Raw genomic sequence first — 17,631 nt, forward strand, 5'->3', positions numbered from 1 at the left:
ATTACAATTAACCATTTGAAGCTTTAAAATAAGACTGAAAAAAACCATCATTTCTATCGTTATCACCATAATAGTTAAACATTCTTTAGAATGTCAGTTTTCATTATTCTGTGTACATTAATATAATTTCTTATATGAAAAGGAAACTATTGCCACAAAATGCCCCAAATAAAATAAAAATCATTGTCTGCAAAGTCATAAATTTTAAAAATTTTTAAAGAAACACACATTCTTCTGAATCGATGCCAATGAACTATATAAGGCAAATAGTAATAATAATAATACAAAAACAATTAGAGATATCAAAACTGTTGCCAAAACAAACGGAATTATACAATGTGGCGTATACGCTATTTATAGCACTCTCGTTGTGCATACGCCACCCTGAACGGAAACAACAAAAAAAATGGAAGAATAATGTGGTGCGTATAAGCAGAAATTTATGGAGAATATACCATTCACCACACGATACCACAACAAGTCATCAATAATCAAATATGTGCTCTCCAGAACAAAGTACAATGACCTGATTTTTAAAAAACCATTTTAAATTTAATAAAATACAAAGCAGTTTTAAAAAACTAAAAAAAACTGATAGATGAAACTTTGGGCTTTCCAAATTAACTTTATTTATTAATGAATGTGAAACACAAAAATTGATAATATTTGCGATATTTTAAAGAATACAACGTTAGAAATACTGAAGTTCATAGATATAACTACAATATTTAGAAATTATTTGCTTAATTGTAAAACTTTAAATTGTAGACATGTATCTTTATACACCCAGCCATAAAGCTAAAGATAACGAGTTATAGACCCTAGATATAACCGATATAACGGTTATAGACCCTAGGTCTTTTCAAAGCAAATCCGTTTCAGGACATTGGAGTCGATATAGCGATGTCCGTCCGTCTGTCGACCGTCCGTATCCGATGTAGTCCAAACTTGGTACATCGTAATATTATTGTCAAACTTAGATCGAGTTCGGAGATGGGCAATAGCGGTCCACTCCTTCCAATGCAACCCCCCCCTCCCACAAAATGTCAACATTTTCCAAGAAAATAATTGTCTGCACCGAAAGAGAAACGAGAATCCTATTTTTCTCCACCACTGCAAATCCTAATATTTGCCTCAGTGCTAGGTCAGGTGCAAAAATGGATAATATCGGTGCACTCCATCAAGTACCTCCCCCACAAAGGGTCAACATTTTGAATAATGTTATGCAAGAGTCCGATTGTCTTCAAATTACGCACATTACAATATTTTTATTAAACCACCGTTTGGTGTGAAGATAGAATATATTGGTCGAGTCGTTCTGGTACCTCCCTCACAAAGGATCAACATTCAGAATATTCACGAAGCTCATAAAACACGAATTTAACATCCGATTCCATTCAGAGTTTACACATCTCAATATTTTTAGCAACACAAGATAGAAGAGGTCGGACCATTTATTCTGGTACTTCCCTCACAAAAGGTAACAATTTTGAATAAACAAAGCGATGATATAATCCGAAATAAGCATCCGGTTATCTTCATATTTTACACACCCCATTATTTCTACTAACACAAGATCTGCTGTGAAGATGGTATATATCGGTCCATTTCCTTCTGGTACCTATCCACAATGGGTCAACATTTTGAATGCTCGTGAAGCTCATGAAACGCGGAATTAACATCCGATTCCATTCATACTTGACACATTCCAATATTTCTCTCAAAACTAGATCTGTTATAAAGATGGTGGGGATCGAATCGATATCTTCCTCACATTGGGTTCAAGATTTTGAAAAACTCAACTCTCTTTAAATTTCACACATAACATCATTTTTGCTAACACAAGATCTGTTGTCCAAATGACATATATCTGCGAACCCCTTCTGATACCTCACCCACAAAGGGTCATAATTTTCAGTACTTTTATCTGTCATAACTTGCGAAACAGGTCAGTGATTCTTTACAACTTGTAATATCAAAATATTTCTCTTAACCAGAAACCTGAGATGAATATGCATTTTATCTGAATTTATGATTTCGCATAATATTGGATATAAATGTTCGATATTCTTGCAGAATATTTTTAGATGCGTTAGATAAAGTATGAAGTAAAATGGAATACTTCGGTCGCACATTTTTTATAAATTTTGTTGTTGCAAAAATCGTCAGGCTTAATCCCATTATTGCTGTTTTTATAAAACAACATTTGTATAAATTACCACATATCTCATATAAAGTGAAGGAAGTACTCCAAACCTGGCACGTCGCAAAACCGACTGATACTTTTAAATTTGTTTATATTAAAAAAAAGAAACACTAACAGAAAATAATTGTGACATTCTCTGCCTTGTCCTGGTTGAGAACTTTTCAAGAGAGACAGTAAAACCGCTTAAATCAATTTTCCTTCCAGAAGTAATAAAGATACAACACGAAGGCCTATGTGTAGTATTAAGGCTATTATGTCTTTGTGCATTTGCTTGTAACATGGACAAGGAAGCGAGATAGAATCACAGTTATTTTTGGGAATCTTCAAAGAATCCCACCCTGATCACAAAATGCAGGTCCCAATTATTAGCCGATTGAGATGAAATTTTTCAAACAATATTTGTTTGGCCCAAAGACGAACCCTATACAATGTGGTGGGAATCGGTTCAAATTTTGATATAGCTCACGTAAATATCTTTATCCGATATTAGGATTATTTGTGTACCAAATGGCCAATATTAGTCGAAATGACATGCATTTCAGCACCTCCGACCCAATTCATCCTAGAAACAAGTACTTAAATTTTTGTTAAAATCCGTTCAGATATAGCTATAGCTCCCACATATATGTTTCATGCACTTCACAATGAGGATATTTGACACATCAGGACATCAGATACAGCTCGAAAATACCTCTGTCAAATATAGCTCCCATATATATCTTCAAACGATTTCGGGTTATTTGTGCACCAAATAGCCAATATAAGCCAACTCTATCAGCAAGTACATCAAACTTGGTGAAAATCGGTTCAGATATAGCTATAGCTCCCACATATATGTTTCATTCGATTTGGTTTTTAAGTCCCTCACATTCGTAATATGCATTCGACAACAATGATATTTGGTACCAGATATCTTATAGAGCTCCGAAATAACTTTGCCAAATTTTATCAAGATTGGATCAGATTTGGATATAGCTCCCATATATATCCCTCATCCGATTTCAGGTTTATTGTGCAAATAATGGCTAATATCAGCCCAAATGGAGTGAATTTCGGGATGTACGTTTCCGTTTTGTGGAACTCGCCTTCTCGAAGTGATATCATACACTCTATAGCAATGTTATTTGATATAAAAGATTAAAATGTCTCCATCAAATTTAGTGAAAATCGGTTCAGAATTGGATATGCCGCCTATATGTATTATATTATTAGTTCTCTCTGCCTATATTAGTTCCCTTTGAAAACAAACTATAACTGCTCTAAAGCCAAATGTTGGTATGATCTTCTTCAAATAAATTATTTTGTTACGGGAGCTCTACTAAATATGCATAGTGGTGTAGGGTAACATAAAGTCGGCCCGCCCGACTTTTGACTTTTCCTTACTGTTATAATATAATTCTTATCGAAGTCATATCATGCACTATAAGGAATGTTATTTGGTACTAGATGTACAATGGCCTCCGTCAAATTTGTTGAAAATCGATTCACAGTTGGATACAGTTCCCAAATTGTGACTATTCTAAAGCAATGATAGACATTAAAATAAGGTTAATAGTTGGTACTATGAGCACTGCCCTACTTTTGACCTTCCCTTACGGGTTTACATATAATATTGTTATCTTAATTGTCCACCATCGTGGATCTTTATATTCACTATGCAATGAGTCTTAAAAACGACTCTCAATTAAGAAATATTAAAAATAAGTCAAGCCAGCATATTAAAAGAAATAGGTGTGCTTAAAATCCTTTCCAGAATTTCCAGTCGACAAGACTGTGTTTTAATATTCTAAAATCAGAATAGCTTCCATTTGGTCGAAATATACCTTGACTTTACAAGCACAAGTCAATGAATTTATGTATTTTTTTATTTAACTGAGACTTTTTTCATATAGTATAGGCGTATTTTAAAAAATGTCTATTGAAAATTACTCACTTATCAAAAGAAACATCGATTGGAAAGTGAATGCCAACATAAAACCCATGACTGCTGTATATTTTTCAAATTATTGATTAGTTTTGAAAAAAATCTATAAAAAAAAATTCAAAAATTAAAATTTTGGTATTTTTCAATTTTTTGTTTAATCAACATAAATACAAGCCCCAGGCGAATGTCCCTTTTGGAAACCCATATCTTTCAAGCATCACCTCTATATTGGCATCCTAATATATGAAAACACAATATCATTACATATATACACACACATGCCTACATAATATTTACCAATGTACATATACACATATGTATATACATATGATATAGGTCCATCTAGAGAAACGAGTTCGTTCTCGTCCCTACTAAACTTCTCGATTAAAATGCAAAACGAGAAGAGAAAAAAAAAACAACATATAAAAAATGCAAACACATTCACACATCTACACAAACGAGATACCGCATAAACTACAATACTAAATGTGCTTAAATGAGAACAAGGATATAAGAATGGCAGCAGCAAGAACAACAATAATAACAACATTAGCAGTTGCAGCAAACTGGTGATGTGACGAAAGCAGCGAAAACAAACACTGTTTTTGCTGTCGTTCACAGGAAATGTTGTCAAAGATGGTGGCCAGCATAAAAAGCTTGAAACTGTTAACAGAAAACTGTTGGGGTCAAGCTTTCATGTTAAGCAATGTAGAAATATGACCAAAGCTTTGTTATTGGCTCATGTGATGAGATGTTGAGGCACATATGATGTTTGCTCTCTGTAAAATGGTTTTTATCACACTTGCTCTCAATCTGCTCTTGCAAATGTGTTTCAAAAATTGTACATTGAATTCTCTCACTCTCTCTCATGAATCATGTGTGTTGGTCCTGTGCTCTCTAAAGCTTTCACGCCATGTGACAACTAATGTGCATTGCACTTGAGAGTGCCGTTTTTGCCTCAAAACACCAAGCTCTTGGCCAATGAAAATGTCGAAAAGCTTTTCGGCCATAATGCATTGGAATGCAGTTTTTGAAGGCCTTTGGAGCATAAAAGCTACGTATGTTAGGCCAGTTGTATAAGCAACGTTAAAGGTTTTGAAACACGAAAACGAAGCAACGCGCGAGAGTGCCGTTTTCCTAATTTTTTTGTTTGATTTAAAGAAAAAAAAATACCAGAAAAAAAGAAAGAAGGAAAAATAAAAAAAAATTTCTTCAAAAGGAAAAAATTAAAAAAAGAAATAATTTGGTTTTGAAAAAAAAGCAGAAGAAGAAATCAAAAGCCAACCCAACGAGAAAGCAAAAAAATCCCTTTTTGCTCGTGTAGCAAAAAAAATGTTGGAAAAACGCGCGTGAAAAAAAATCACAGGAAAAAAAATATATGTATTAGCTTTCTTTGTGTGTGTTTTTTCGTTCCCTCCCCACCTATCACACAGGAAGTGCAGGTTGCAATAATTTGCGAAAAAAAATACGAAAAAAATATCTGAAACCAAATATTCTTGTTTTGAAAAGGATATACACATAATTTCTTGGCTTAAGTTTCGGTGATTTTTTTTTTGCGTGAGTGCGTCTTTTCATAAGAAAACCTTGGTGCCTTCACAACAACAACAACAAAAAGCAATTACAAGCATTCTACAACGTAAAACCGCAAAACACACAAGAAAAACATTTTTTTTTTAATTCTCGGTGTTTGTTTTCTTCGAGAAGTGTTAATTCCCTGGATTGTTTCTTGTTAAGCCCGGGGACGACCAAGAAGAAAATATAAAATCAATAATTTCCAACAGCAGCAGAAACAGCAACAACAACAACGACGACAACGTTCAGAAGCATTAAAATATCCCCCCAAACAAGCCAGGCCACCAACACCCCACAACTAAAACAGCCCAAAGGCTGGTGGGCCTGAAACCAACAACAACACCAACAAGAAAAAAACCAAAAGCTAAAACTGCGACAAAAACAACGAAATCGGGAGAAAGAAAACAAAACATTTGCAAGTAGACGACAACTGCGACGAAACGACGTCGACAGGAACACCAACAATAACAGCCCCAGCAAAAATACCCAACAACCAAAAGAGCAAAATTACCAACAACGAATTACAAAAAGGGGCGAAAAAATCTCTTTTCGCCTAGCTAAGAACAACAACAACCCTACGTCAACGTTGAAACAATAACAATAAATATAGGAAAACCAGCAAAGCAAAAAAAAAACAACAACACGTTAAATATTTTTAAAGAAATTTTGTTTTAGGGGTAGACGTTGTCCAAGAGCAGGACAACCACAAAAGGCATTAGACGGGCTAGTAGGCAGGCAGACAGACTGGCTGGCTCACTGACTGAAGAAATACACACATACACCCGCATTTGGGTTATTCTGAGGCCCTTTTCCGCAAGATTCGCTTCACTTCGATTCGGTGAATAATTTATAAAGCAATAATGCCAACAACAACAATAATAACATAAAAGATAATAACAAGGAAACATCATATTAAGTGAAGCAGTAGAGGAGCAGACGAAGCTATCACATTACCTCCAAACAGAACAATAAGCAGAACACGAAAGCCAGCCAGCAAACAAGCAACAAACTTTAATGACGAAACGAAACTAGGAAAAAACGGCAAAGAAACGACGGAGAGAGAAGTTTGGCAAAATCAAAGCCCAAAGAGGGAGAGAGAGAGCATAAAAGCACTCATACGCAGTGGTTGTTTGTTACGCACACGAGCACACAGGCAACATAAGATATCGAGAAAACCGAAATAAGAGAACAAGAACTGTGTTCTCTCCGAGCATAAGCTGAGCAAACATAAAAATAAGCATAGAACAGAACAAAAAAACAACAACAACAACAGCAGGAAAGTATAGCTTTTGTATAGTGACCTTTAAACATTTGGTCACTACTACGACTACTCTACACTACAACTACTATTCAACAAAAAAAACACTACACATCACGACCGCCATCACTTCTCCAACCACCACCACAACCACTACTACTACTACGACGACGAAGATAACTACAAGAGTCACAACTGGGGCCTAGGAGCCAGCTTCCAGAGAAAGACAAATACACGGCATTAAAAAAATAAATTTCGATAAACCAAACCTCTCCCCACCCCCACTGAGGATTAATCACATCAGCCTTTAACTCTAGACCCTCCTAGCAAACAAAACTTATGGACAATGCCTACGTCTACTATAAGGTATTCGAATAAACAGTTACCTATTTTGTAACCACATGATCTTCACTAACATCACCATCATCATCTTCGCCATGAGTATTTTCTAAAATGACATCTCTTACGAACGGAACGTATTAATCAGCATCTTTAAACCTATTCATTGCTCTATCTTGAATCTCTATCTTTATCGCCATGATGTTGCCACCGTCAACGGTGATGGTGATGAGGCATTCTCATCATCCGTTCATCGTTGTTCACCTTTGTTTATCGTTCATCATCATACCCGACATCGACAATAAGATTCATCCTTATTTTTTCATCCATAAACCAGACGACGACATTATCTCTTGAACAAGAGAGAGAAACAAAAACAACAAACGACCTAAACAACGGCAACATTTAATAGCTACAAAAATTCATTAACAAAAATCGACAGCATCAGCAACAACAAAATAAATTATGTAAAAAAATCTTAACAAGCAAATGAAAAATATTTACACACACACACACACATTCAAACACTCACACAAGAGCAGAGCAAGTAGAAAATTAATGAAGCAATCGAATCATTATTTTCATTCACAACAGAATTGCACACACATACACAAACAGACAGACAGGCTCATTTATACATATTCGTATAAAGAAAACACACACACACATTGATAAACAATTTTACCTTAATAATGACATTTAAGAAAACTTAAAAAATATATAATTGTGATTTTCAGGAACCTCTTTGATAGACATAAAGAAAGTTGCAATTAAACGGATATAATTGCCACAATGTTATTTGGGTTCTCTTATTGTTGCATTATTTTCGAAGCCAAGTGTTAGAAATCTATTACCTACTATGATTATTATAATTAGCTAGTTGTATAACGGCTGCCAGTTTTTTTCTTACTAGAAGCCTTTCAAAATTTCAAATTCCTTTTAATTAAACATAATACGATCATGTACCACATAAAGATTTTTATTTCAAAATCGAAGCTAATTTCAAGTTTTATTTACGTGTTGAAGTTCTTTAAAAATACCTAAAGCCGAATTGAGGTCATCTTGAATGGGCTAAACAATAGTATCCTCTCCAATATCACCGGTGTCATACTAATGTTTCGTTTTTGATAATTTTATATATTTATTCTGATTATTTTGCTAATTTTTAGATAGCTGCTCTAATTTAAGAATTCAGAATTCGTAAAATTCTATGTCGATTTAGCGATGTCCGTCCGTCTGTGGAAATCAAAGTTTGATAAAATTTAACTCAAATGTATACTATGTCAGCAGGACTTTTGGTATTGAAAATGGGTCCGGTAGGTCCACGTTTTGGTATAGCCCCCATATAATGGTAACTCCCTATTTTCGGTATTTTGAAGATTCAAACGAGATTATTCACCGCAATTGTTTCAAATTTGGTATTTGAAGTTCTTAATGGATGCTGCAGCCTATGACAGAAAATTTTCAGTGCGGGTCCAAATCTTCGTATAGCCCCCATACAACTGCACTTCCCTTTTTTAGGTATTTTAACGATTTTAGCGACATTATTCACCGGTATTGTTTAAAATTTGGTATTTGAAGTTCGTAATGGATACTACAGCCTATGACAGAAACCTGTCTTTGCAGGTTTACGTTTTGGTATAGCCCTCATATAATGGTAATGGTACCTCCCTATATTCGGTATTTTGATGATTTTAGCTACACTATTTACCGATTTTTTTTCAAGTTTCGAATTTGTATATTGAAATGGCTTATGACATAAGTTGCCTATGCAGGTCCGAATATAATGGCTACATTCGATATATAATAATGGCTACATTCGATATTTTTAACATTTTAGCAGAATTTTTAACGGATTTTATTAGCCATTATTTCCACAATAAACATGAAATCGGATTAAGAACATATATGAGAGCTATCTCCAAATCTCATGTACCAAATATCATTGTTGTGGAGTGCATATTTGAAATGTGAGGGTCTTAAACATCAAATCGGATGAAACATATGCATGGGAGCTATAGCTATTTCTGTGCTTACTTCCAGACGGATGTGCCAAAATTCAGGTTATTTGGACTGATATTTGGTTCAAATTAACCTGAAATCGGTGAAGATATATATCAGAGCTATATCCAAGTATGTACCGATCTTGATAAAATTTGGCTGAGTTATTTTCGAACAGTATATGTTATCTGGAATCAAATATCATTCTGGTGGGGTGCATATTACCAATGTGAGGGTCTTTAACACTAAATCGGATGAGGCATGTATATAGGAACTCTTGGCATATCTGAACGGATTCTCACCAAATTTATTGCACTTGCTTCTAGACCAGAATTTGGACGCATATTGGCCATTTAATGCACAATTAACCCAAAATTGGTTGAAGTTATACATGGGATCCAAATATAAACCGATCTTGACAAAATATTGCAGGGTTATTTTCGAGCAGTATCTGGTATCTGATACCAAATATCATTATTGTGGGGTGCATATTACGAATGTGAAGGTCTTTAACACCAACTCGTTTGAAACATATATATGGAAGCTATAGCTATATCTGAACCGATTTTCACCAAATTTTAAGTACTTGCTTCTAGAAAATTCAGGTAATTTGGACTGATATTGGTCATTTGATGCACAATTAGTTCGAAATCGGTTGAAAATATATATGGGAGCTACATCTAAATTTTAACCGATTGTCACCAATTTCAATAGGGTTCGTCCTTGAGCCAAACAAATATTTTCTGAAAAATTTCACCCCAATCGAATAATAAATGCGACCTGCATCTTGTCCATTTTATCCATGGACAGACGTATGGACGAACGGACCTGCATAAAACGACTCAGAAAATTATTATATGAAGATCTTCAAAAATAACAATAGGTCTTCTCCATTTACAAACAAATGCACAAAGGCATAATACCCTTACCCTAAAAAACTAACAAAATCCCCCATGATATTGCAAAATTTAAGAACAAATGAAAAATGTACAATTTGACCTTAAATTCCTCAACAATCACTCAACCATTCAAAAGTTGCAAAATTTCGACCAGGAATAACGATTCTGCACCAACGTTTGTGGCAATATCTGATGGTAATTTTACCGGCTAAAATCTCCTTGTTGAAACATTCAGTCCAAATCCATGGTAGTCAAGACTAACCAGAAGGTTACGAACATTTTATTGAAATTGGCATGGAGTCATCTCTTGAATTTGATTTTAACACTATTCTTATTCTTTATATTATGGCGATAAATGCTTCATAAAAATAGCAAGATTTTTGGGAATAGAGTCAGGTTTCAACAATTTTTTATTTACTTAAGAGAAAATCCATCTCAAAACTTTATAAAATCTTGACAATTTTTCACAAAAAGTTTTTTTTATAAAAACAACAATAATGGGATTTTGCCTGACGATTTTTGCAACAACAAAATACTATGGTATCCCAAACAAGCAAGCCAAACACTGTTCCAAAAAGTTTTCTATCAATTGAAAGCTAAAATGACAAATTCTCAAACAAAATAAATCAAAAGCAAATCGGTCTGTGCTGATATATAGAGCCTATGAGCAAGGTTCCTATATGCAGCAACACAAAATTCCAAACTACAGTTAATTCTGATTTACCTATATAGGAGGGCTATGTCAAACCATCGACTTAACCTGAAATTAATTTTGGCTTCATATCTTTGCCTTACCTTCAAGCTAACATCAGTAGCTTCACAGGGCTAATATTTTGAAAGACCTTATTTAACTGTGCTTATAAAAATGTATCATCATATTTTCCCCATTGATGAGTTTTCCCTATTTTTTCCAACGATCTTCTCTTAAATAAATGGACCATATTATTTTATTTAAAAATTAAATTGGATATAATAACGTGAATATCTCTATTCTATGTCCATGCGTACCCCAGGGATTGTTGTATAAATATTTGATTGTTTCATCTATAAAATGTGCGTTCCATGAAAAAATCATTAATTTTTTTTTTTTTGTTTTTACTTTTATGTACTGCAATTCTTTACGTTTCTAAATAACAATGAAACCAATTTTCTTTAACTCATATTGTTTTGACGATGCCATTTACTTTTTATATTGACGATAATCATTTCGCAGTAATTTATTGTCTTCGAATGTATTTCAGTTAATTTGTGAAAGGAAAAATTATGATGCAACCCATCATTTGGCAACAATTTATAACTTAGGGTTTAATAAGTATAAATTTGATTGTTTCTTCCTCTTCTTCTATATCTATAAAAGAGGAAAATGTTTATATGATTGTTTGTAATTTATGGACTCGAAAACCGCTGAACAGATTTTCCTGAAAATTTCCATGCATACTACAACATCGCCTGAAAGTAAAATAGGATATATGTTCGATTCCAATGAAATTCGGCTTGAGTGGTTATATTTGGTACAAAAATAAATTTGCAAAATTATCGGTAAAGATTTGGATATAGCTCCCACATATATTTTCGACCGATTTCGTTTATTTCATGCCTCGAACCCGATGTTTATGTCCGATTCCAATGAAATTTGGAATGTGTAACGGGATTTGATACGAAAATAAATTTGTCAAATTATATTGAAATCTGGGTAGATTTGGATATAGCTCCCATATATATTTTCGGCCGATCACATATATTTGATGCACCAACACCATACATATGTGCGATTCCAATGAAATTCGGACAGAGAGACGAAATTTGATACAAAAAAAAATTGCCAAATTATATTGAAATCGGTTGAGGTTTGGGTGTATCTCCCACACATATATTTCTGTCGATTTCATGCATGGTATGCACCAAACACGATATGTATGTTCGATTCCAATGAAATTCTGTATGTCTGGCGGAATGTGGTTACAATAATAACATTGACAAATTAATTAGAAATCTCTTAAGATTTGGATATAGCTCTCATATATATACTCTCGGCCGTATTCACACATTTGATGCACCAAACACGGTATATATCTCCAATTTCAATGAAATATGGATGGTTTGATGAAATTTGGTGTAAATGTAAATTTTTTTCAAATTGTATTGAAATCGGCTCAGTAGGGATATAATTTTATTAAGAAAGCCTTTGCAATGGTATAAGGCTAACAGTAAAAAACGACGTAACAATTTTACTGAGGAACGGATTATTACGGGGAAGTATGTTGCTTCCTCGAATTCTCTATTTGCAACAGAAATGCCACTCAACTTCAAAAGATTGCAATTTCCAGCACTCTTGGCATTTGCTATAAAATTAATCAATCCCAAGGACAAACCCCTTGGGTATGCGGACTAAATTTGGCATATTCCTTCTTTTCTCGAGGTCAGCTGTTTCTGGCATATTCACGCGTTGGTAGACCGAGGTATTTGTTTGTGTACTCATATATGTATTACAATAATAACGTTTTTTATATTTTTGAATTTGTCTTTTTTTAACCAACCAATAAAATTTTCAATGCATATAAAATCAAAAGGGGTAGCGAAGCGCACCGGGTTCAGCTAGCTTTATATACAAAATTTTATGCATATAGTGGTTTCAGCTATGGCGAGGAATTGAATTTAAGTTGGAAGAATATCATTTTTGGTCAATTTTCTATTGTATTAAAAAAGCCATATAAGCTTTCTTTTTATAGAAAGATCTCACAGTTATACATCTTTCAATGGAAAATCTATAAAACGATTGCTTTTTCTTTCTAAAGACTGCTATTCCTTTCTAAAGTAGTTTACTAACAGATTTTCTACCTATGAAGTGTCTTTGGTACATAGAAGGTGTATAATTCCTCCATAGGAGTTCTCCCATAATCATGTCATTTCATTTACAATAAACGAAGAAATCTAGCGATGACCTCTATATATAAAGTGTCTTCTATCTATACAGGTTTACCCATATTCGACGGACCCATGCTTTTTTTTAAAAAATCAAAGAAAAAAATAAAAATTTGGCAGTTGGCAATGTTAATCATTTAATTTGTTCCAAGTAGATTTGTTTACATCAATTTTTGAATATGATATCTCACAAATGGGCGCCTCTGGCTTTGATGGCGTATTGTGCCCTTTTTGCTGCATTTTCCATCGTTTTTGCCAAAATTTCGGCCGGAATAGCGGCTATTTCTTCACGAATGTTGTCCTTGAGCTCTTCTACGGTCCTTGGCTTGTTAACGTAAACCTTTGACTTCAAATATCCCCACAAGAAGAAGTCAGGCGGAGTCAAATCTGGCGAACGGGGTGGCCAGTCCAAATCACCACTTTTCGACATCAAACGGCCCGGAAAAAATTTCTTCAGAAAATCGATTGTTATGCGACTTGTGTGCTGTGGAGCGCCGTCTGCCTCAGAACCGCCTCATACGCTTTCGACGAATAATTGGCTCACAAAATTGGTCATCATGTCGCGATAACGCTCCTGATTGATGGTGACAGCATGGCCATTTTCATTTTGGAAGAAAAACGGCCCAATGACCGTTTTCGAACTAACGCCGAACCAAACTGTGACTTTTTCGTCATGAAGAGGCACTTCTTAAATCTCCTGAGGATTTTCAGTGGCGTAAAAACGGCAATTTTGCTTATTTACGGTCCCATTCAATGTGGGCTTCATCGTATAAACGCTTAAAGGTGTTCTTAGAAGGCGCACTTCTCACATTTTTTAATGTTTTAAAAGCACGTTGAGTTTTCACAATTGACTTCTTCTGCTGAATGTAAATTTCAGAGCGCTCGCGTGGCGTGTATTGGTTCATGGTAAAAATCTGCTTGGACTGACGCTTCAAACGCGGTATGTCATTAAGCGATGTGACATCTCTGTCAAAAGTTATGGCGTTGCCAGATGGGTCCGTCGAATATGGGCAACCCTGTATTTTTAACTGGCCAATAAATATTCTGGGCTGTAAAGAATGCAATTCAAAATAGTTTTTAATCCGCTTGAAATGAAATTTTCCAAAGACAAACCCTATTGAAATTGGTGAGAATCGGTTCAAATTTAGATACAGCTCCCATATATATACTCAACGGATTTAGGGTTAATTGTACACCAAATGGCCAATATCAGTCCAAAAATTCTGTATTTTGGTACATCCGACCGAATTCTGTCTAGTAGCAAGTACATCGAATTCGCAAAAATCGATTCAGATATAGCTATAGCTCCCATATATATGTTTCATCCGATTTGATATTAAAATCCCTCTAATTCGTAATCTGTATTCGACAACAAAGATATTTGCTACCAGACATCTTATAGAGCTCGGAAATACATCTGCCAAATTATATCGAGAGAGGCTAAGATTTGGATATAGGTCCCATATACATCCTCATCCGATTTCGCGTTAAAGTTGCACCAAATGGCCAATATTTCTCAAAAAATCCTAAATTTTTGGTACATCCGACCGAATTAAGTCTAGAAGAAAATACATCAAATGTGTAGAAAATAGGTTCAGATATAGCTAAAGCTCCCATATATATATGTTTTATCCGATTTGGGATTTTAAGTCCCTCACATGCGTAATATGCACTTCACAACAATGATATTTGGTACCAGACATCTTATAAAGCTCGAATATACCTTTGCCAAATTTTATCAAGAACGGCTAAGATTTGGATGTAGCTCCCATATATATCCTTAATCCGATTTCAAGTTCATTGTGCAAAAAATGGCTAATATTGGCCCAAATGGAGAGAATTTCGGGACGTACGAATCAATTTTTGCAACTCGGCTCCGATATATATATATTTGTTTATATAATTCTGCTCCAAGTGATATCATGCAAACTATAACTGATCTAAAGCAAAATGTTGATAGGTGGTATGATCCACTTAAAATAAATTATTTTGTTGCGGGAGCTCTACTAAATATGCATAGTGGTGCAGGGTATCATATAGTCGGCCAAAAAATTGCTACAACACCGTTTTAAGGGAGTTTTGAATTTAATTTTGAAAAAAGGATCAGAAAGACCCCTTCAGTGACTTTTTTGAAGTTTAACATTTGCGACCAAAATAATCCTCCTTTTGTTATCAGTAATTTTGCTAAGGGCACTATGAACATAAAATTAACTGATTCAAAGGAATCTTAATTCGAAAATTTCTACAATGTGGAATAGGGGAGAAACTGCCCTGCGTCTAGTTAGGTTACTAGGTGATTTTCAAACATCAATACACGTGTCTTCTATTTTTATCTCTACATTCATATATGCTGGACTTTCCTGTAATAATTGAGAAATTTTAATGAAGAGTCCTTCAAATAAATTAAAAAAAAACTTGATTGTTCCTTCAAATAAATTATTAAAAAATCAATATTATGCCCTTCAAAGCCAAAAAATCTTAATTCGAAAATTATAAAAAATGTTGAAGGGTGCAAAACTTAAAAATTGTACAATATTTTGTATAGTCAGAAAGCCTATAGCTGGAACCGTAAGTAGCCCTGACAGTCAACTCTTGTATTTAATATTACTTAAACGAAGGAAAAATGTAAAGATGACAGAGGAAGAAGCCCCAGTAACACGAGCTCTCAAATCTCTACAAAAATGTTAACTTTAAAGTAATGACAGACAGATTTTGTTTTCTCTCTTTTTTTCCTTTTTCGTATGGAAAAATGTCTATGGCAACGAAATATGAGAAGACATGTTTAAACATATTCAGCTTTTTGTCAATGGTCTGGATGTTGTTGTTGCTGGCGTTTTTCATTGTTAATTTTTTTCTGCCGGTGCGGGGGTGTGGGTGAACAGTGTAGGGCGCTCAACTTGAAATATAATACAATGACAACGTGCAGGGACATACATTGTCATAGAGTCAGTTATTCGGAATGAAATGGAAGATAATGCAAGGCAAAACACGTAAACACGTACTTATGTTGCCCAGAAGCCAAGAAGGCAAAGCAAATGGGTATTGCCCACAAACAATATTAACATACTCATACGAAGCACGAGGAAGGGAGGGGAGAGAGGAGAGGAGAGGAGAGGAGAGGAGAGGAGAGGAGAGGAGAGGAGAGGAGAGGAGAGGAGAGGAGAGGAAAAAAACCAAAAAAAAAAAAACAGGGGAGATGGAGAAGGTAAAGAAAAAAATAACTGTTCAGATACAAGTAAAAACAACATTATGTTGGGCACTCTTGAAATTTCAATGCCCTTCGTCATGTGAAAACTTGATGTATGGCCAAATGGGTTATCCTCGAAATCTCTAAATAATGCCTTTACAGGTACTCCAAGAGGGGTCCTGAAAAGGCTACTAACAAAATGCCTCAGAAGACTTCTAATAAAAGAACTAAGACCTAAAGCCTTTCTTATGAAACCTACTTTATTCCGTCCCGAAGCTAGAGTAACTTTCAGCGAAAGATAAATGGATTTTATGCTTATCTCGAATATACATACTTTATGGGGTATTTGGCATATATTTCAAGAAGTTACAAACAGAATCACAAACTGAATAACCCTCTAATTTGTGGTGGATGGTATAAAAAGCAACCTGCTATGACGATGAACATCTTTGAGACTTTGATCTACAATGTGTTGTCTGTGCGTAAGTGCGAGTGTGTGTGTGTGTTCGTCTCTATGCTTAGAATATGAATTGAAATGTTGTTGTCGGCATTCTTAGTTCAGAACTTCACACACACACACATTAACACATACCCGCATTTTTAGCTCTGTGTGAATTGTCCAAAAAAGCACGCATTGACACTTAACAACCTTCAACGCAACATAAAATTAAACAACAAAAACAACAACGACACGCACACACACTCCCATGTTTTATGAATATACTTGCAGGCAATACTTGGTCTCAACAGACAAAATAAGAAGCACCAACAGCAACAACAACAACAAAATATCCTTTCATACAAACTGAGACACCAACAACACATAATAGCCCCCCATGGCAAAATAATACAAAGCAGGCAATGTGTATCTGTGTGTGTGTGCGTGAGACTGTTTGCTGGGTTAAGGCTTCTAAACCTTCTGAAACTCACATAATGACGAGTACAATGTCCGTAGCGAGCTTGTTCGTTTTCAAACCAACGAAGCAACCAACCAACACATTCACATTTTATTCCTAAAAATAGTCTGTGAAAAAACACCCAAAACGAGAACGTATTCAACGAACGACATTATGGCAGCCGACCATATCATTGCTACAGACCAAGAACACGAACAACAATAACAGCAACAAAAACAATACAAAAAGCAACAACCACAATAAGAAATTGTGTATTGTGTATTGTGGGGTATATAACTCGCACAACATAAAACAAGAGATGTCAACTGAAAATCTTTTCAGGACAAAGTAAAGATCTCTTTTTTTGGTAATAAGTGATTTCATAGTCCAGAGGGCTTCTTTGCCAAGATTTTGATCCTTCTTCGAC

At 34.8% G+C, this 17,631-nt stretch overlaps 1 protein-coding gene across 7 annotated transcripts in view; it reads left to right on the plus strand.

The window, feature by feature from the left end:
* The window catches only part of LOC131804702 (trichohyalin-like), a 292,229-nt gene that overhangs the window by 153,873 nt on the left and 120,725 nt on the right, over positions 1-17,631 (plus strand). The window contains exon 1 of one of the 7 annotated variants that reach the window (XM_059127774.1): positions 4,467-7,326. The exons of the other annotated variants lie outside the window; for them this stretch is intronic. Within the exon in view, the coding sequence (XP_058983757.1) occupies positions 7,300-7,326 (27 nt within the window). The 5' untranslated portion in view covers positions 4,467-7,299. Of the gene's footprint in view, positions 1-4,466; positions 7,327-17,631 lie in introns of those variants that run through there. 7 annotated transcript variants of the gene reach the window in all.

The sequence above is a fragment of the Musca domestica genome, unplaced genomic scaffold (assembly GCF_030504385.1).
Source record: "Musca domestica strain aabys unplaced genomic scaffold, Musca_domestica.polishedcontigs.V.1.1 48, whole genome shotgun sequence".
Taxonomy (NCBI): Eukaryota; Metazoa; Arthropoda; class Insecta; order Diptera; family Muscidae; genus Musca; species Musca domestica.